This window comes from Ahaetulla prasina, chromosome 1, assembly GCF_028640845.1.
Source record: "Ahaetulla prasina isolate Xishuangbanna chromosome 1, ASM2864084v1, whole genome shotgun sequence".
NCBI lineage: Eukaryota > Metazoa > Chordata > Lepidosauria > Squamata > Colubridae > Ahaetulla > Ahaetulla prasina.
This window is the reverse complement of record NC_080539.1, coordinates 134,998,216-135,019,525: the sequence shown is the minus strand read 5'-3', so window position 1 is coordinate 135,019,525 and position 21,310 is coordinate 134,998,216. Positions and strand designations below refer to the sequence as shown.

The 21,310-nt window shown below is 38.5% G+C and overlaps 2 protein-coding genes across 3 annotated transcripts in view; both read left to right on the top strand.

Annotated features, from left to right (window-relative positions):
- Window positions 1-824: 824 nt before the first annotated feature.
- Window positions 825-6,949, top strand: SDHAF4 (succinate dehydrogenase complex assembly factor 4). Its single transcript, XM_058176518.1, has 3 exons — window positions 825-976; window positions 3,533-3,685; window positions 6,423-6,949. Exons 1-3 carry the CDS (start codon window positions 916-918, stop codon window positions 6,530-6,532), a joined length of 324 nt encoding a protein of 107 aa, XP_058032501.1. The 5' UTR covers window positions 825-915; the 3' UTR covers window positions 6,533-6,949.
- Window positions 6,950-19,289: 12,340 nt separating this feature from the next.
- The window catches only part of SMAP1 (small ArfGAP 1), a 78,441-nt gene continuing 76,420 nt past the window's right edge, over window positions 19,290-21,310 (top strand). The window contains exon 1 of one of the 2 annotated variants that reach the window (XM_058176487.1): window positions 19,290-19,620. In XM_058176487.1, coding sequence (XP_058032470.1) covers window positions 19,503-19,620 — 118 coding nt within the window. In that variant the 5' untranslated portion in view covers window positions 19,290-19,502. The remainder of the gene's footprint in view (window positions 19,621-21,310) is intronic. The other variant, XM_058176493.1, reaches the window with a different exon arrangement.

The window sequence follows — 21,310 nt, the reverse complement described above, 5'->3', positions numbered from 1 at the left end:
ACCGCAGTTCAGTCGCACCCCGAATTTGACCATCGAGTTAAGGCATGATATGGTTGCTTAGGTTATGCATGTGTGAATTCAGAAATTCAGCAAACTACATTTTTGCATTTCTGAGCCAAAATAGTATGTTAAGGGTGATGTCACACAAGTGTTTAGATGAAAAAACCTCGAGAGAATCCGAGGTCTCTGAAAACCGATTAGGGCGTCCTAACATCCTTGAAGAAAAGCATTGCAAAAGCGATCTGTAGTGTTGCGAAAAGAACAGCAAAACAAGGTTATCGATGTAGCCGCTAGGAGCCGAAGTCGACTTCCAAAAGCCTATTAACCGCCTAATTCGCTCGTGTGGAAGCTACCTCTACAGATCAAAGCGATGTCCCAAGAGAAAGCGGTTTCCTATAGAGTTCCAATATAACTTGCAGAGGTGGTCAAAATTAGGAAAGGGCGTCGTTAAAAAAAATACTACCAGTTACTTAGACCGTATGGTCCAGGGGTCTCCAAGCTTGGCAACTTTAAGACTTGTGGCTTTGCTGGCTGAGGAATTCTGGGAGTTGAAGTCCACAAGTCTTAAAGTTGCCAAGCTTGGAGACCCCTGGTAGGGACTGTTGCAGTGATCGATGGCGATCCAATACCGCTTTACCCTGACGAAAACTTCCCACCGGCTCTCACGATTCAGTCTAGGTGGCCTCGTCTAAAACAGAGCAGACTCCCGTCTCCTCCTCTGGATCTATTCGAAAGAAAACGCAACGCTCCCTTGGTAAAAGCTGCAAAGAGCCCAGAAACGCACCTGCCCTCCATCTGGAAGCCAGAGGCAAAGAGGCGGGTGAGGGGTGGGGTTTCCTTGACAAGCACCGCCCATTTCGCTGGGGCACTGGAGGCGCGGCAAGGCGGAGTCGGAGAACCGGGTCCTGGCAGGAAATGGCTCTGCGGCTGTTCTTCCGGCAGGGCCGCTCTTTCGTCTCCGCCGGCGGACAAGCCAGTAAGCGGGGAGCGGAGTTTGGCGGCCGTAGGGAACGTGGAGGGGCAGCTGAGGACGTGGAGGCCAAACCCCGAGTCTCTCTTAAGGGGGCAAATGGTGCAGGGGCCAGTCGTGGTCTGCAGACTCTGCCTGCTCACCCGCTTCCCCCCGCCCACGCACCTTGTTTGCTCGGATCACTCATAAAGGGGACAGCGTGTTTTTTTTTTCACGTTGTTTCCCTTCTTTGGCTGAAGTCTCAGTTTCTGCCCTTCGTTTGCTCAGTACAGGTAGTCCAACAACTTACGCCCAAAGTTCATATTGCTAAGTGAGAACTTCGTTGAGTTTTGCCCAGGGGTGAAATGTAAAATTGGTTACTACCGGTTCTGTGGGCATGGCTTGGTGGGGGAGGGGGTGTAATGTGACTTGGTGGGTGTGGCCAACTTTTTTTTTCTTACTTTTAAAAGCATTTTTTCTACAACCTCTTTGGCTGAAGAGGTTGTAGAAAAAATGCTCTTAAAAGCCTCCTCTGACGATCCCAGCTAAGCCACACAATCATCAGAGCCTTTTTTTTTATCTTTAAAAGGATTTTTTCAGCCAAACAAAAAATGCTTTTAAAAGTAAAAAAAACAAACAACTTCTGATGATCAGAAGGGCTCAGCTGGGCATGGGGGGGCAGGGATTTTTGCTACTGGTTTTCCAAACCACCCGCTGCCATCGCTACTGGATCAGACGATCCGGTCTGAACTGGGAGCATTTCACCCCTGGTTTTGCCCCATTTTACGACCTTTTCTTGCCACGTGTGTTAAGTGAAACATTGCAGTTCTTAAATTGGTCACTATTAAAATTAAATAACATTAAAAAAACTATTGGTATACTATTTTTAGTGAACAGTCACTAAATGAACGGTTGTAAGTCGGGGACTACCTGTACTTTGGAGTAGTGTCAAGTCCCAGGTATTTATAGGACTTAGTGTGAGGTATATGGGTAGATACAGCCTCTTCCACTATTTTTGCTTCTTTATTTTGGCCCAGGTAAGCTTTTCATGATTTTCAGATGCATTTCTTGTAAGTAGCTACACGAGAATTTCTTCCTCCCTCTCCCGATAAAATACTAATGTTTGTTCTGTTGTAAACTGCTCAGAGTCGCTTGGATAGTGAGATGAGTGGTACATAAATTTAATAAATAATTAATAAATATTTGCTACCCACCTTTGTTCCACCAGGCTGGTTAAAGCATGGTTCTGTAAATTGTGAAAGAGGTTGGATTTTTTTGTAAAAAATGGAACTTTTGTGGAACGAGAAGTGATGAATTTGTACTAAAAAAAATTATTAACTTACCTCTCCTTCCGCAAGAAAGGTGTGTCTAAAGAAGAAAGTTGTAGAATATATACTTGTTGACTGATAGGTAACAAAGGAAAATCGTACATATAAATGCTTCTTTTTGGAAGAAAAATGTATTATGTGTAGTGGAACAGAATTCTGAACATGCTGTTTGATTTAAGCATACCACATGCACCATTATATGGGATTCTCACCTGAATGACCCTGTAAATCATGATACCATATAGGACTTCTTTCATACTAAAGATGTCAAAATCTGCAGTGGTTTCCATTTTTAATTAGCACTAACAGGATTTGAAAACAGCAATTACAGCACTTGACCTGCTCCAAATGCGGTCTTGTAATACTGCACAACAAAGAGAGGCACTTCAGAGTATATCTGTCTTGGAGATTATGATCACAGTGAAAACCTTACTGTATTTACTGTAGAGAGAGGTTGGTTGCAGATGATCATTAATGCTATCCAGCGCATGCTCATATAGCACTCTCTTCAATGCACATCCTGTTTCTGACTCTGGGCCTCTTCCTTCTTAAACTGGCCTCTGACACAGACAGGAATCTGTCCATAAGTGTTCTGTATGCATCCATACTTATATTACACTTTTCTTATATGATAACCATTTTTGGTTTTATCCATTTCCATGGGCCATTTAAAATCTCTAGGCCAGTGATGGCTAACCTTTTTGCCCTTGTGTGCCAAAAGCTGGGGGAGTGAGGGGGGGTTGTGCACATGCCCACACCCATAATTCAATGCACCCTCCCCCCCGCGCATGCACGCATGACCCCCTGCGCTACCCCTAGTTTTGGCACGCGATGGCTCTGTGGGCCAGGTAGGCCCATTTTTTGCCCTCCCCAGACTCCAGAGGCTTTCTTGGAGCCTGGGGAGGGTGAAAACAGCCTTCCCCACTCCCCCAGAAGCCCTCCGGAGGCCAGAAACAGCCCATTCCCTGACTTCCGGTGGGACCGGAAGGCCTGTTTTTCACCCTCCTCAAGGTCCAGAGGCTTTCTAAGAGCCTGGGGAGAGCGAAAATGGCCTCCCCCCCCCGGAGGCCCTCTGGAGGCAGGAAACAGCCCGTTTCCAACTTCCAGTGGGTCTGGAAGGTCTGGAAGGCCCAAAAATCAGCTGGCCGGCACGTACATGCCTGTTAGAACTGCCCACAGATATGGCGTGGCACACATGCCAGAGGTTTGCCATCTAGGCCTTTTATAACATAAAACTTACGTTTATATGTAACAGGCTCAGCTTTTCTGCACAGTTCTTTGGGAAGTAATACCTTTAGTGCAAAACGAAGTACTGAACCCACCAAGCAACCTCTTAAGAAGCCAGTAACACCAGTAGGTCGTTTTGATACACCAGAAGAATCCAATGTAGAAAAGGAGTCACTAGAAAGTAAGTGCGGGTGTGTAAAATATGAATATAATAAATGGTGTTAAAACAGGTATAATCTTGATATGCTATAAATACCTTCTGGGAAGTAGTAAAGGAAATTAATCCATATAATTATGTCTAAAAGATTGTTTAATGTTCTGGAAAAAGATGTTGAAGGAAAAATTGAAAATATTTCTGCCCCATTGATTCTCCATTTACATTTTTCATGTTTTGTGAACTCTGAGCCAGTTTTTTCTTTTATGTCCATCTCTTCAGGAAATAGAATTCTTACATTATGTCTTATTAAATTTTTAGTTACTTTACACTTTTTCTTTGGCTTTCCAAATACCTTTTATTATTTAAATATGAATGTACAGCTAAATAATTGTTTTGTGATATATAATGTTTTAGACAATATATCATTAACTTTGGGTTTTTCAAAGTTTTTCATTTCAAAGAAACTACATGTGTGTGCCATGAATCTATAGGTAGGTAGCTTCAGATGTACTTAAATCACTTAGTATAACTTTGCATATTCTAATATAATTTACTTTAAAAAATGCTGCTCTATTGAAGTACAATATATTTACAACAAAATATATTGGCTCAGATTTATCTCTGACCCTTGAGTCATGGGCAAATGTGCCATGCAGGTGCAGTGTCACAAGATATGAGGAATGAACATAATAAATTCATAAAGCGTACACATTATTTTTAAGTGTGCTTGTCATCTGCTACCCATGTATACTTCTTTCCATTACACGTCCTAAAAAGGCTGTAATTAAGTAATTGCATAACATGGGAACCATTCCCAAAGTGGTTTGTTCCCAAATGCTATTGCATGTAGAACTTCCTATAAATTTATAATATCCAGTCACGCTGAAACTAAAAGCCAACAGGTGTGTCGGTGTGGGTGTGGGTATTCATATTCATTGAGCTCAAGGCAGGAAACATACATAATATTCCTGCATCTAATTTCCCCCTCAACAATAAGGAGAGGTGGGTTGGACTGAAGAGAGTGACAGGCCGAAAGTTACCCAGCTGGCTTTTATGCTAAGAGAAGCCTCAAACCCCCTATAATACCAAACTACTATGTCATTTGAGTTCTACTTGGGTCTATCATGGTAGTTTTAATCCCATTGATAAAGCTAGAAAAAGTAGACAGTCAATTAATTTGGCTTATATAATAAATAGGTAAAGGTTCCCCTCGAACATATGTGCTAATCATTCCCGACTCTAGGGAGCGGTGCTCATCTCCGTTTCAAAACCGAAGAGCCAGCGCTGTCCGAAGATATCTCCCTGGTCATGTGGGACAAGTAACGGAGCTCACCCCATTACACGGCACTAGGGATTCAAACCGCTGAACTGTTGACCTTTCGATTGACAAGCTCAGCGTCTTAGCCACTGAGCCACCACATCCCTTTTTATTTAATAATTTATTATTAAATAAAAGAAATTTATTATTAAATAAAATTTTACACAGCCTTATTTATATAATAAATAAGTCTCTGTAAAATCTGACTTCCGGTTTTGCAAAAATGACCTTTCTATGGTATAAATTGGTATTTTCTACCTTATTCTGGATTACTGTGGCATCCTTTCAAATTCTCGTGGTGGTGTAATGCTTTCTTTATTACTGGTGGCAGCCAACTATTCTTTTTTCCTTCTACTCTAGATTCTCCCTGAGTGGCCCTATGTTTCACTTTGAAGAAACCCAATATAACCATTTCTCATGGATATACAGGTAGTCCTCAACTTAACAGCAGTTTGTATAGTGACTAAAGTTACAATGGCCCTGAAAAAAAGTGACTTATGATTGTTTTTCACATATTCTAGATCTAGATCATTCTAGCATCCCCATGGTCATATGATCAAAATTCAGATGCTTGGCAACTGGCTCATATTTGTGATGATTGCAGTGCCCTAGGGTCAAGTTTATCACCTTTTGCCATCTCTGTCAAGCAAAGTCAATGAGGAAGCCAGAGTCACTTAACAAACGTGTTACTAACTTAACAACTGTAGTGACTTACTTAACAACTATGATAAGAAAGTTGTCAAATGGAGCAAAATTCACTTAAATATTTTGCTTTGCAAAATAAATTTTGGGCTCAATTGTGGTCATAAGTTGAGGACTACCTGGAAGTAAAACATGGAAAGCCGGGGAGTCTGCAAATACACCGAAAAGATTACTGTGTAGTATCAGGCAGGATACTCACAACTATTCTTTGGCTATCTCAGAACTTTGTAAATGCAAGAATAGCAATAGTACAGACTTATATAGCACTTCACAGTGCTTTACAGACCCCTCTAAGCGGTTTACAGAGTCAGCATATTGCCCCCACCAATCTGGGTCCTCATTTTATTCAACCTCAGACGGAGGGAAGGCCGAGTCAACCTTGAGCGGGTGAGAATTGAACTGCAGTCAGCTGGCAGTCAACAAAAGAAGCCTGCAGTACTGCATTCTGACCAGTGCACCGCTACGGCTCATAAAACCTGCATGCATGAAGACATCGACAAAATTCTTTTATTTGAAATGCATTTGAAAAGCAGATTCTCTTTCTTTGTATTGACTGAGAACTAGCAGACAGAAATGCTGAGTAATTTTTGCCATTGTGCTAGTAATGAACTGAATGCTAAAAATAAGGAAAACTCTCCAACTGAATCACGGAACAGCACATACAGTCAAACAATAGATGATATTTGAATGCATCTGCTATTCATCAGGATTTTTGCATATTTCTCCCCTTTTTTTTTTTAGAATTTCCTGATGATGTCAATCCAACGACAAAAGAGAAGGGTGGTCCCAGAGGCCCTGAACCAACTCGTTATGGGGATTGGGAACGAAAAGGACGCTGCATTGATTTTTAACTCCTTTTTTTGGGGTGGGTGGGGGAATGACATTTGAGTGAAAATAAAACCAAAAAGGGAGGGGGGAGAGAAAACCACTTTACCCACATAAACCAAAATGTTCGCATTTATCTGTAACGAAGTGTCATATTTGTAGTATTTAACTAGAATCTCTGTGGATGTTTATGGTTAAGTATAATGAAATTGCATTTTAATAAACTAATGTGGATAGGTTCTCCACTGTTGATTTGGATTAATCTACAACATTATTAAGAAAAGATGTAAAACACTGCATGAGAAAGTCTGGTAAAACTAAAGTTTACTTTATAGGTTTTCAAAGTGAGTATTTTGACATTTTGGTGAAATTCCATGACGGTGATAGGAATGCAATAGGATTTTATTACTGTTGCAATATTAAACATACTTATTGAAAAAAAATTGTTGAATTTATTTTTCTTACTGAATTTATTTCGCTTTCAAAGAACACTTCTAGATTGGATTTAATATGACAAGAACAGTCCATTAACCGTAGTTTGCGGAATATCTTCAGACTTTATTACATACAAGCCAAAGTATGGCAGAGCAAGGGATTTCTAATATTCCTTGATTTCTATATAAAGTAATGAAGCAAGTATTTTTTCCACATATATGAATATAGTTTAATTATGATGGAGGAGACTGCTGAACCTTTAACTGTAAAATGTACCAAAATTAGCACACTGTTTAGGCCATTAATCTATATTTAAACCAAATACACAAAATAATTCCTAATAATTGCAAGAAGATTGTTAATTATTACCTATTAGGTTTATGTATTTTTCCTTTTAGAAATGTGATCAACGTGAAAGTGACTTTTTGTTCCTCTGCACTTAATGAATTGTTTATCCATATCTTTAGAAGTGGCAATCTTGATTATGCTATGATTTATCTGTCTGATCAGTTACTTTTATTTAAATAAAGGTTTCCTTATAAAACAATTAGCTTATTTATAAATAGCTAGAAATTGAATTCTCAAGTGGAAGCACATTCAGGTTTTCTGAATATGAATGTATTTTCATTTGTATCTACAGTGCTTTAAAAACATAGTATATTAATATTGATACAAATGTCCATAGAAACTTATTGTGTTGAAATAAATCTAGTGACAATGGGTACTTTGTTTTGAATATTCAAAACAATTTCTCCAATTTAACTGCTTTTTTATATGGTTGGGTAAATATTTCATGTTTGGAAATCTTGAGATTGGTTGGGATCATATTCCTGTAGCCTAGTTTTTCCCCAGTATTGACTATAAAATAACTATACATCTTCCATGTTTTCTCTTCTTAAGGTTGTTTAGATTATAATTTATATTCATGACCACATTACAAATGATATAGGTTTAGTTAAAATTCTGTCTCTTTATAAACAAAGTTAAAATTGATGATAGAAAAGATATAAATAGAAGTATGTTTTCTTTTTGCTATGATGTTGAAGTGGAAAAAGAAAGTCAATGCAAGCAACTTTTATTTATACTGAGTAGCTATTTTGTACTATGGTAAATAAAACCTCATCTGTCACAAATACTTAAGTAAACACCATTTCTATGATATAACTTGCTTGGTAGCTCATTATATACTTCATAACCATAACTGAAAACAAAAAAAATACATTTTTGTTCTTCACAAAAAATGCAATAAATATTATTTTTGATGCACCATAACTATTTAATGCAATAGAGATTTACTAAGATAAAATGTATTTTGTGATAATGAAGCATTTATGCTTAAAGCATTAAGAGGAAAATAATACCTTCAACCTGATGTTAAAAGTACACTCTTTTTGACAGTGAAAAAAACAACATGGATCTGGGTACAATATATTTGTCTATGATGCATAATTGTATTGGTTTGTTTTTTACTACAGGTAGTCCTCACTTACTTATGATGATTGGGAATTGTTTTGCTAAGTGATGAGGTCATACAATGCAACATCATGTGACCTTGGTGACTTACGATGGTGATTCCCAGTTGGTGTGATTAGGTGAATCCCATATGGTTGCAGCGTTCCATGATCATGTGATCACCTCCTGCCAGCTTCCCCATTGACTTTGCTTATCAGAAGCCAGCAGTGAAGGTCAGAAATGGTGATCACCTGACTGTGGGATGCTGGATGTCATAATTGAGAGCCAATTGCTGGGTACCCAAATCTTGACCACATGATCATGGGGATGCTACAACTCTCACAACTAGAAGAATCTGTCATAAGTACCCTTTGATCAGCACTGTTGTAACTTTGAGTGGTCACTGAATGAAAGTTAAGAGAAAACTATTTACATATGTTTTAGAAAGAAAAAGACCTTCCATAATTTATTTTTATAACATTACCCTGGTAAAGCTACAATGATTGGATCCTTACTCTTGCTCTGGGTCCTAGTCTTCCTGCCTGGGTTTTATTTTCTATAACCAAGAGCAGAGCATGTTTATTTTATTTTTAAAAATTAAAAAAAAAATTCACAGGATCTGTAAAGAATCAAAACCTCCCAGATTATCCCAACTATAAATTTAAACTTAAAATGTTAATTAGTCATACTTCAGAAATGTAGGTAGGCTGAATCACCATGTCAATAATCTTAAAATTAGAAGACTAGAGAAAGAATACTGTACAGTTTCTGTTAGCCTAATGATTTTAAATTTTGACATTTTATTACCAAAAAAACCCATAAGAGGGAAAAAAAAAATTTGAGACAATTAACCAACTTATAAAATTCATATAATATGTTACTTCAGAGATATTCAGAGACATCGTCTTGGTTTTTCTGCAGATAAACATGAAATCTATTTGTTTTTTGAAGTGTTTTCCAGATTTTTTCCTCCCCATAAGGATAGATCAGCACGGAAATGCTATTTAGTCTATAGCAGGGGTCTCCAACCTTGGCAACTTTAAGACTTGTGGACTTCAACTCCCAGAATTCCTCAGCCAGTTTAGCAGCTTAGCAAAAGCTGGCTGAGGAATTCTGGGGATTGAAGTCCAGAAGTCTTAAAGTTGCCAAGGTTGGAGACCCCTGGTCTATAAAGTATAAATGCCTGTCTGCTGTTTAAAACTTGCCTCACCGATGGATATAATCATAAAAACATGATGCTTGTTTTGAACAGCCAGAATCTTTCCTCAGAAGATTATGTCTAAAAAAATGACATTGTTTTGCATTCTTCAGTATACTGATAGAAATCCTACCATAAATGAATATGTGGAAGATTACAGTAATTAAGCATTTGGTCTCAGAAGTCAAAAATACATTGTCCAGCCATGTTTGGTCTCTGGAACACCCCAGGGCTAAAAGATCAGACATGATCATTAAAATACCCAGACATGACCATTCTTTTCAGGTTCCCAGCAGCAGAAATATGGACCTCTCCTGAATACCCATTTAACCCTTTTCCTACTTTTCTTTTACTGTCTTCTAAAACCATTCATTTTTAAAAGTCAGGACTGATACCAGCTCACTGGTATCACTTAGATATAGTCACTTTGTGCTGTGGAGAGGATGATTAGATGAAATCATTACTTAGGAGATCACCTGAGATCATGGAATAGCCATCAGGAGCAGCTAACACCTTGCAGGAGTGAGATGATCTTGCATGTTGCTTAGATGTCTGAAGTCAGAGATTCTGAACATGATGTTATAGTCTTGGTCATTCAGGCTCTCAACAGACGGGATAGAATAAATGGGAGTCACTGGATGGGCTTGTGAAAATAGAAATAACCATCTCTCTCTCTGAAAAAGAGGGGTGTCTTCCCTCCAAAGGAACACAGGCACGGCTTGACTTACAATCACAATTGGGATCAGAATTTCTGATGTTAAGCAAGGCAGTTGTTAAGTGAATCACATCATTAAGCAAATCCAGATCTCCCTTTGATGTTGTTTGTCAGAAGCCAGCTGAAAAGTGGCAAAGGGCAATCTTATGATGGCAATCTCATGTGATCAAAATTCAACCACTTGGCAAATAGTATGTTATTTACGAACAATTGTAAATAACATACTATTTGCCAAGTGGTTGAATTTTGATCACATGACCATGGGGATGCTGTGTGTGTCACTTTTTTTTAGTACTGTTGTGACTTCAGTCACTAAACAAAAGGTTGTAAGTCAAAGACTACCAGCACTGCATAGAATTCTACTGTGGAAAAAGCAACATGCAGTTGAGTTTAATGCAGCTGAACTGCCAATGCTGGGCATTACTAGACTAGTCCATTCCTCTCTTGTCACTGATACACTCTCAATATAGCACCTCTCTCTTCTGCCACAACCATCCAGCCTGCTGGAATAAATGGTAACTTCACTCCAGTTTTGGAGTGGAGGGGCAGCGTGTTGGTGCTGTCACAGGGACTCTGTCCTTCAGTTGACTGAAATTGCTGCTGTGGATGTTACCTACTGGCAGCGGGAAATGTTACTATCATTGTGCCTGCCCATTTTGGTGGTGACTGTTCCCAATCAGCTTCAGTCTTCTAATGTCTTCCTGTAACTGGCCACTCCTAGTGAGTCTTCTTGCTGACTTGGGAGTAGGGAGGCATAGCAATAAGAGCAGGGGTGAAATGCTACCGGTTCAGACTGGTTCATCCGAACTGGTAGTGATGGTGGTGGGTGGTTTGGAGAACTGGTAGTGACAGCAGCACAAGGCTCTGCCCACCCACCCGGTCATCATTACTTCCTGGTTTTAACCAGGAAGTAACCTGTTTTTCACCCTCTGCACATGCGCAGAAGGGTTTGCACATGTGCAGAGGATCCAAGGGTGCATATGATGTGCATGCGCAAGCAAAGCAATGACTTCCAAACCGGTAGGGAAAGTAAGTAGATTTCACCCCTGAATAAGAGCCCTTGGTCCTCCTACTCCAATATATTTGGGAAAATGTTATTTTGATAAAGGGGCACCATCTTGATTGCTGCCACTACTCAATTTGGTTCTCAAAGCTATCTCCAGATAGTCAGATGTTTCCCTCACCATCACCACTCCTCTGCTAGCTTGGCTAGGGAATATAACTTGGAGCGATACCACAGGAGATGAAAACTGCAAATGTGGGGAATTGCAGAGTCCTGAGCGTTGACTGAAATGCCGTAATCTTGAACGGCTCCGTACAATGGATTATTTGTTCCTGGCCAATGATAAAGCTGTTCAGGCAGCATTCTTTCTCTGCCTCAAATGTTATATAATGTCACGTAAGTGTTTTAAATTCCCTCAGTGTTGAAATTTTTAAATTTATAATATTGAAAGTTTTCTTTGTTTAGATTGTTATATTGGATTAAATCATTTTTTTAATTTAAGATGTTCTGAACTCAAAAAATGAATAAATACGTAAGCTTGGCCTCATGAGCTCTTGCTGGAACCTCCTGACAAAGTACTGAGCAGTTTGTACACAGGTATCACGAGGTGCTTGCACACTTTTCCTTCCTTCTTTCCTTGAGGAGGAGAAGAAATGGGGGTTTCTTCCACAGACAGGGAAACATCTTAAGGCCTCCTGTTCTGATTAGTAGAAAGTGTAGAATTAATTCTTTCTTGTCAGTTCTGTCTCAGCATCCTCTGGAAGGCAAACAGAAGTCCATTCTTTGCATGTCAGTTAAAGCCTTTTTCCCTGCAGATAATTTATAAACTGTTTATCATGGAGTAATATACAAATGTGAATAGACAGTTGCACAAAGGCTTAGTGAATTCTGATTGGAGTTGGATGTGATTTTGTTTTCAAACCTAATCTCTGTTAATTGATAAATGTCATATGCATAGTCTATAAATACATCAGTATTCCTAAAAAAAATACTGCCCTAAGTTAATGAAACCTTTATAATTATCTTAGAATTACATAATGGAATCTGCAAATAGAAAAAAGGAAAGAAGGGTTATAATTTGAATAAAGGACAATAAAATTAAAATTATACAGGGTCATTAGCTTTCATGAGAGAAAAAAGAAAGATTAATTCCAAGAAGTATTTTCAAAGGTATTGTAAATCTTATAGCATAAGAATAAACTTCCAGTTTAATTTATTTTAGACCTGAAGAAAAGAAGTGGTTTTCTAGAGAAATGTCAGATCTATATAAAGAAGAAACAGTCTGCCTCAGAGGAATGCAAAAATGCTGCAGGATTGATGAGAGTTGTCAGAACATCAGGCTAATTATGTCAATCATAACAAAGGACAATTAAATCTCATAGTAAATAAATTATGCACAGTTGGCTCAAATAGTCTATTTTCAAACCAAATTATGATGCAACAGCATAAAAAAGATGGTCTTATTGCTATAGCAATTAGCTTTGGGCAGAACAAAAATACAGAGAAATGAAAAAACACAGAAAAAAGATGTTAGATGTTATGGTGGCTTTTAAAAATGCATCGTTTATGTGTGCAAATACAGGAAGATTAGTTGTTGTGCAGTAGTGAATCACAGAGAAGGAATGGGACACAGGAAAGAGCCTGGAGTGTAATAGTAATATTATTTATGTTTCCACAACAAAAATATTTTATTCTGAACTTGATTTCTAAAAAAGAAAAGCAGAAGAGACATCTATGGATCACATCTTCACTAAGATTTGTTAATCACTAATTATGATTGTAAGATCCAATGATTCCTCAGTTTGAGAGAGAACTGAACCAAAATATTGCTTCGATAATTGCTGGTGGAAGTGCTTCATCAGCCTTTAGTTTTAAAATTCAGGAAACTATTGTGAACATTTAATTTATTTATTTATTACATTTATATATTGCTCATCTCATTGTTGCAATGACTCTGGGCAGCTGATTTTCATCACTCTGTTTACTAGTTATCTAAACAAAAACAAAACTCCTAATAAAAATTACTTTTATATAATCAAAGATTAGATAAGCATATGAAATAATAAAGCAGGAAAACAAGCGAAGGACATCACAATTCTCCCAGGAAAGTGCTCAATAATACAAAATATAAACTAAAAGGTCAACTGTTACCACATTTTAACTGCAACCAAACAGTATTTGGCTACAATCCTGGCTATATCTTCAATTGAAATTTCCCTAGTAAACCAAACAAAAAAGTTTCACATAAAGAGAATGGGGAAAGCAAGCAAACTGGAAAGAGAGCAGATGTGACCCACGATTAATGAAAAGACACTGATTATACTTTCCTGCCAATTTCTTATAGCTACTGTATTATTAACACCTTTCTGTGGATTAGCTTATTGCTGTGATGCCAGCAGTATCCCATTTAAGCATGAATTGAATACATAAAATGAGTACAATAAAAAGGAACACTAGGACAGGGGCGGTAGGCATGCTGTTGCTCTTATGGACACCCCTTACAGACCTCTTTTTTTTTTTACATTTATACCCCGCCCTTCTCCGAAGACTCAGGGCGGCTTACAATGTATAAGGCAATAGTCTCATTCTATTTGTATATTTTTTTACAAAGTCAACTTATTGCCCCCCCAACAATCTGGGTCCTCATTTTACCTACCTTATAAAGGGTGAAAGGCTGAGTCAACCTTGGGCCGGGCTCGAACCTGCAGTAATTGCAGGCTTTGTGTTCTAATAACAGGCTTCTCTATTGCCTGAGCTATCCCGACCCCTCTTAGGAATGGGGTGAGGTCAACAGTAGACAGTCTTAGGTTAAAGTTTTGGGGGTTTGGGGATGAGACCACAGAGTCTGGTAGTGCATTCCAGGCATTAACAACTCTGTTTCTGAAGTCATATTTTCTACAATCGAGTCTGGAGTGGTTCACTTTAAGTTTGTATCTATTGTGTACTTGTGTATTGTTGTGGTTGAAGCTGAAGTAATCATTGACAGGTAGGACATTGTAGCAGATGATTTTATGAGCTATGCTCAGGTCATAATTATTTACACAAATAATTATTTACTTATATTATTGTATATTATAATATAAATTATATTTATATTATAATATATATTATTCATATACTATATATTAATATATTATAATAATATATAATGTTATATATTATTATAATTATTTATAATAAATAAATTATTATTTGCTCAGGTCATTATATACACAAGAAATAAATGAAAAGTTTATAAATAAATTTCAAAATAAAAGGCAGCTATATTTTTGTTGATATTACAGTATTCTAAGACTGTATTACACCTCTGGAATAAAAATGGTATGCTTCCTGCTAAAAAAGAAAATTCCTGAATTTATCTACTTTAAAAAATCTGATATTTGAAATAAACTGAGATATCACAGAAATTTAAATTCTAATTTCTATAACAGTTTCTGGATTTATCAGAATTTCACAGGTGGGCTGTCAAGGCTGTTACATAGGTATAATGTTTGTTGCCTCTGGATGAATTGGGCAACACATAAATAAAATAAATAAATGTATTTATTTATTTGTTGGTTTTTCTTATTTTCAAAGAATCAGAGTGTAATTCATCCAAATTTATTTTAAAGTAGATATTAGTAGACGTATGAAATTGTGATCTATGAATAAAGTACCCGTGATATAATTTAAAAAATTAAAAAATATGAATAGGCAGTTTATTCAACATTCTATGTCACTGTACTTAATTCTGGTGTTTCCTTACAACTTAGAATCGATGTAACTTGTTAAATGTTTCAAAAAATTAAGCTGTGTTTATTATACAAATGTGCATAAATAGTAGCTTTAAAATGGCATCATCTTCTACTTAGGTTTAATGGGGCGTCTTCAGATTTAATAAACTACTTTGGAGGTAGTCTTGCAAAACCATTCATGGATCAGATTAAAAAAAAATAATCCAGTAATAAAATAGAATTCTTTATTGGCCAAGTGATTGAACACACAAGGAATTTGTCTTGGTGCATACACTCTTAGTGTACGTAAAAGAAATATATATTCATCAAGAATCATAAGGTACAACACTTAATGATAGTCATAGGGAAACAGTCAATATAAATCTTAAGGATACCAGCTACAAGGTTACAGTCATACAGTCATAAGTGAGAGGAGATGGGTGATAGGAACGCTGAGAAGAACTTAGTAACTAGTTTGACAGTGTTGAGGGAATTATTTATTTAGCAGAGTGATGGCATTCGGGAAAAAACTGTTCTTGTGTCTAGTTGTTCTGGTGTGCAGTGGTCTATAGCATCGTTTTGAGGGTAGGAGTTCAAACAGTTTATGTCTAGGATGTGAGGGGTCTGTAAATATTTTCACCGCCCTCTTTTTGACTCATGCAGTATACAGGTCCTCAATGGAAGGCAAGTTGGTAGTAATTGTTTTTTCTGCAGTTCTAATTATCCTCTGAAGTATGTGTCTGTTTTGTTGGGTTGCAGAACCAAACCAAACAGTTATAGAGGTGCAGATGACAGACTCAATAATTCCTCTGTAGAACTGTATCAGCAGCTCCTTAGGTAGTTTGAGCTTTCTGAGTTGGTGCAGAAAGAACATTCTTTGTTGTGCTTTTTTGATGATGTTTTTGATGTTCGGAGTCCATTTTAGGCCGTGAGATATGGTAGAACCTAGAAATTTGAAGGTCTCTTTTTGATACTGTGTTGTCTAGTAAGAGGTGGTAATATGGGAGGGTTTCTCCCAAAGTTTCTATGTAAACCATTTCTACAATTTTGAGTGTGTTTAGTTCCAGATTGTTCTGGTCGCACCACGAGGCCAGTTGTTCAATCTCCCGTCTGGATGCAGATTCATCATTGTCTCGAATAAGACCGATCACACTTGTGTCATCTGCAAACTTCAGTAGTTTAACAGATGATTGTTAGAGATGCAGTCATTGTTATACAGAGAGAAGTGGGGAGAGCACACAGCCTTGGGGGGCTCCTGTACAGGTATTTGATGTGATTCTGCTTAGCTTCACCTGCTGCTTCCTGTCTGTTGGGAAGCTTATGATCCATTTACAAGTGTATTCAGGTACCGCTAGCTGGTTTAGCTTAGTTAGAAGATTGTCTGGAATGATGGTGTCGAATGTTGAACTAAAGTCTACAAAGAGGACCTAGGTCTTCGGAGATTCAAGATGTTGTAGGATGTAGTGCAGAGCCATATTAACAGCATCTATTGATCTATTTGCTTGGTATGCAAACTTCAGGGGGTCTAACCACAGATCCGTGGTGGTTTTCAAGTGAGACAGCATTAGCCTTTCAAAGGTTTTCATAACTGCAGATGTTAGAGCAACTGGTTATTCAGTTCTTTGATGGTGGGCTTCTTCGGCACTGGGATGATAGCAGAGCATTTGAAGCAAGAAGGAACATAGCACATCTCTAGCGATTCATTATATAACTATAAAGAACTCATCTTCTGATTTTATTGTTTGCTGAGTTTATCTGCCGATAGATGCAGTGCCCTGTCAAGTAACATGCTTTATAAAAGACACTCATCCCGTGCTGATTGATGATTCAACCTCTTGTTTCCTTATGGTCAATTGCTTAGAATCCTACAGAAACTCCTGATGTTCTTTTGGGATTTATTAGTGACTAGATTCTTCACTGCTGGTAGAGCCAGTCTTGCAAGCTGGTAAGATGTTAGATTTCTCCATGAGTTTGTTGATCCACAGAGCAAGAAAGCCAAAGAAGCTTATACCCCTGGATATTGTCCCAAGATTAAGTATTATTTTAATTAATGCAGAATACATAATAAACTCTTGAAATATTTGCTCCATTGTTTTAACAGTTACATAACTCCCCTCCTAGAAGAAGCAGCAAGAACATATGCAAGTTACGGACTGCATATATAATAAGATTTAAGTTTATACTTTTTGTGTTCTGGGCCCCTTTCATCAATTTCATAGCAAATCTGGTCAGTATCTGCTTTACTATTCTTCAAAGTCAGGGATGAACTGGATTTTTTTGAGTTTTTAAATTATTTTCTTGTTGCAACAGAACCTATAGTGCTTTATACTGAAATATTCCCATCTCACCTCATAACCTAATATTTTATTGTCAGAGGATAGTTGAATGACATGATCATGGGAGTTTATTTCAGCCATTGGTTGTCTTTCTATATCAACTAAATTCTCAAGAGGGCAAGCTATAGCAATAATATAAAAATTCAAGCTGCCCTGTCACAGAATTAAGCTAGGAGTGGAAGGTCCAACAGAAGTGGAAGGTCTTGATTTCTTGCAGACAATTTCATTTTTCATGAGATGAAAACAGAGACAACAGAATCAGCTATTTTAAATGTAATCCTGACCAACACAGAGGATTTGGGAGATGGACTGAAAGTGCCAGGAGCTTCAGCAAAGCAGCCTCATATTGGAGTTCAAAGTAACTAGAAGAAAAGCTGAGCCAAATCAATACAGTGGTACCTTGGTACTCAACTACTTCGAAATTCATTGAATTTGGTACTAAACACATTGTGATGTGAAAATTTTGTCCCGGTACGCATTTGTTTGGTATTCAATGCACAAACTAGAACTTATCAGTGTCAGCTGGCTTGTGACTCACTATAGTATTCCTTATGAGAAAAAAATTTGTAATCACTTTGGACCAATTAATGCTGAGTACCGAGGTACTCTACCTTGGACTTCCAGAAGACTGATTTTAATGAAGCCAGGTGAAAGGTAGACAGTGCACTTGGCTTGAAAGCCTACAAAATAACCAATGACAATATAATGATAAGCAAGATATTGAAAAACAGTACTGTAGGATTGCCTTATGGTGTGGCAACAAAGAGTCAGTTCCTTTGTAAATGGCATTTTTATTATAAAAATAATTTCTTTGTAATAAAGTTTTATAAATGTTATAAGTTTATTTCTATAAATTGTATTTTGATAGCATTAAAACTTTTAGTACACAGTTTCTTCAGCAATTTTGTAATTGCATTGAAGTGTACCATCATCTTTACTGGATTTTCACACACACACACGATTTGGGAAAAAGCAACTAAGGCAGCAATATTCTGACAGCAATGGCAACAAGATTCATTTCTTCCCGGTAAACACATCCTGCTAGAAAGTGGAGAGCTTGCTTGCTGGCAAGTTTAGCACTGGTCTTCTTGGAAGTATCCCTTATAGAGTCCCTGCTCCAAAGCTGAATGTTAGACCTTCAATGAAGAAATCACTTGATTTCCTCATAGGTCTCTGAGTGGGAAATCCAGCTATAAGGATGCAAAGTGAGGAAACAGTTGCTCCATCTTCACTATGCTTCCAACCTTTCATAAGTAGATGTCTGTGGACATTCTCAGTCATCCAGGTCACAGTTGTCTAAAAAGTGCTTTTTCAAAAGGCAACTGTTTTTTTTCCAGGAGGAAGAAGAGGGGGAGAGGGAGGAGGAGGAGAAAGGAGGGAGTAGTAGTAGTAGTAGTAGTAGTTTCTTATCCAAGAAACTTCATAGTTGCAAGCAGATTCATCACTCGTAAGCGGATGAATACGCGGTCTTGGAATGTTTGATATTTAATAGGGAAATTATTTTCTGGGTAGGTGGCTGCGCTCTTTGCATCGCGAGATGCAAGGAAGAGCCGTCTTTTCCCCTTCGCCTATTTTACTCAGAAAGGGGCAGGATGTCTTCCGAGTGCTAAGAAATGTCTCCTTTTTACATCTCTCTCTCGAACTGAGAACCTCCCCCACCCAGAACTACTTTGTTACGAGGAGAGGGGTGGGGGAAGCGACAGGGCCGCGTCACCCCGCTGAGAAAAAGGTGTCAGGAACGGCTTTTGCGCAAGCGGATGCGGGCGTTTGCCAGTAGTAGTTCCGGTTGAGAAACGCCGCCGTCGCCGCTCCGCCTTACCTGGTTTGACATGCCGGCGGCCGCTGATTGGCTGAGCTGGCGCGCCCGCCTCGCCCAGTCTCCGTGACGGAAGAGGAGGGAGGGGAGCGAAAGAGCGAGCCAGCTAAGGAGCGGCAGGAGAGGAAATAGGAAGCGCTGCTGACGCTACCGCCGCCGCTCTCGGGTTGCCGGCTCAAGTTCTTCCTCTAGGTCCTCCGAGCGCGCCGGCCGTCTCCGGCCTTGCCCCTCTCTCTCTCCCGTCGCCTCTCTCTTCTCCTCCCCTCTTGCTCTTTCCCCCACCCCCAACCCCTTCCCCTCCCATCCATTCGTCCTTCTCCCCTTCGCCATGTCCACCCGCTCCTGCCGGGAAAAGGCGCAGAAGCAGAACGAGCAGCACCAGGCCATCCTGGCCAAGCTCTTGCGAGAGGAGGACAACAAGTACTGCGCGGACTGCGAGGCCAAAGGTGCGGGGAGGAGTGGGTGGGGGGCGCTGGTTAAGGGGGGGAAGGAGGCGTGGCCTCCGAGGCTCCCGGGCGGTGGGGGGGAGAGAGAGAGAGAGGTGAGTGGAGGTGATGGGTGAGCCAGGTGAATTGGATGGGGGGGGCGGCATCTCTGTCCCACGCGAGACGCCAAGGCACGAGATGGGTCTCTTTGGCTTGGGTGAAGCGTGGGTTAGGTGGGTCTGAGCATCGGGCGGTGTAGAAATCAGGCTTCGTGGCTTGGCTTATTTTAGGGACACCCCACCTTGTGATTGTGGTTTGTTGAGTAAGCCACGATGAGCAAGAGGTAAGCGTAGGCACCATTTGGTTTAGGGGTGCTTAGCAGCTGTTAAAGGTTCTGGCTTTTGTTGCAATCTCATGTGGCAGTCTCAGTTTTCGGTGGTCGTTTCATTGTACTGTTGTGTCGATTTCTTTCTGATTTCTGGCGCTTCTAATCATGAGCTGATTTTTATTCGTTTTTAATGAACCCAGTACATTTTATTGGGTTCATTAGTGTTAACGACAATCAAATCAGTAGATTAGTTATGGGGGAGGATGATATATAAACTAGAAATCTGTCCAAGCTTTCATGAATGGATTAGATCATTCCATTATTTCAGAGTCGGGAAAAGCTTTGTGGTTTATATTGTACAGTGGTGTTTGCCCTAGAGCTTTCTCAGTTTGTCTTGCTTTTGCTCAATCCTCAGTCCTGGCTAAAGAAAGATATGAGTCATATCAGAAGGCTAATATTGCTTTTCCTGAGTGCACAAAAGGAAGTGGCTACCTTTATAAATACTGAATTACTTCTGGGAAACATTAGCACACTGAGAATAAAAGAGAATCCTGGTTGCAAAAGTTAGTGGAATGTATTTCTGTAGATTGCTATAACTGCATTAAGGCCCAAGGATTCGTTATCTTAATAAAATGTCATTTGTTGATTTTTCTAAATTTCTCTTATGTAATTTTCATATCTGGCTTTTTCAAATAGAATTTATGTTTTCTATTATAAAAAAACCTGTGCAATCAAATGTAAAGCAGTCCATTCCAAATTCTTTGAAATATGATATTCTTTAATAATATTTAATAATATTCTTTAAGAAATGGTGATTAAGCCATTTATATTAAAAAAACTTAGATAACAGACTAAGGGATAGGGAAATATTCCAAACTATTTGTCCATTTTTTTTCCTTTGAGATTGATTTTTTTACTTGTTTCCAAGATGAGGCCCACTTTTAAGGCTGATTTAGTCTTGATTTATTTTCCTTTCCTCATTTCCTTAATCTGTCCGAAGACGTCATACTTTTGCTAAATTATTTTATGAGAAAAATGTAGGGAATGTAATTTGTGGAAGAAATTGGGATATGCACAGCACACATTTATGAAATTTAAATTTATAGTATATGCATATGTGCATATATGTAATCATATAAAAATATGTATTGATATTCTATGAGGGATAAAGAAAGTTTTATTTGAATTTTTATAAGATAGGTTTTACAATAAAGGTTTACTTTATTTTTTTAGCAGAATCTTTCCTGTATAAATGGGAGTAGGTTTGTAGCTTGCTAAAATATGAGCATTATAAGAATTGCCAATACTAGAAAGTTTTAAAAATATTTTAATAGCCATTAGAAAAGCTTTAAAATAAAAGTTTTCTCAGTAAGAAAAATTCTA

What these genes read in the sequence shown, in the direction of transcription:
- SDHAF4 (XM_058176518.1), top strand. Translation starts at nt 916, where the DNA reads ATGGCTCTGCGGCTGTTCTTCCGGCAGGGCCGCTCTTTCGTCTCCGCC. An exon ending in CTCCGCCGGCGGACAAGCCA is followed by an intron (nt 977 to 3,532) that starts GTAAGCGGGGAG and finishes TATATGTAACAG; the next exon opens with GCTCAGCTTTTCTGCACAGT. An exon ending in AGAAAAGGAGTCACTAGAAA is followed by an intron (nt 3,686 to 6,422) that starts GTAAGTGCGGGT and finishes TTTTTTTTTTAG; the next exon opens with AATTTCCTGATGATGTCAAT.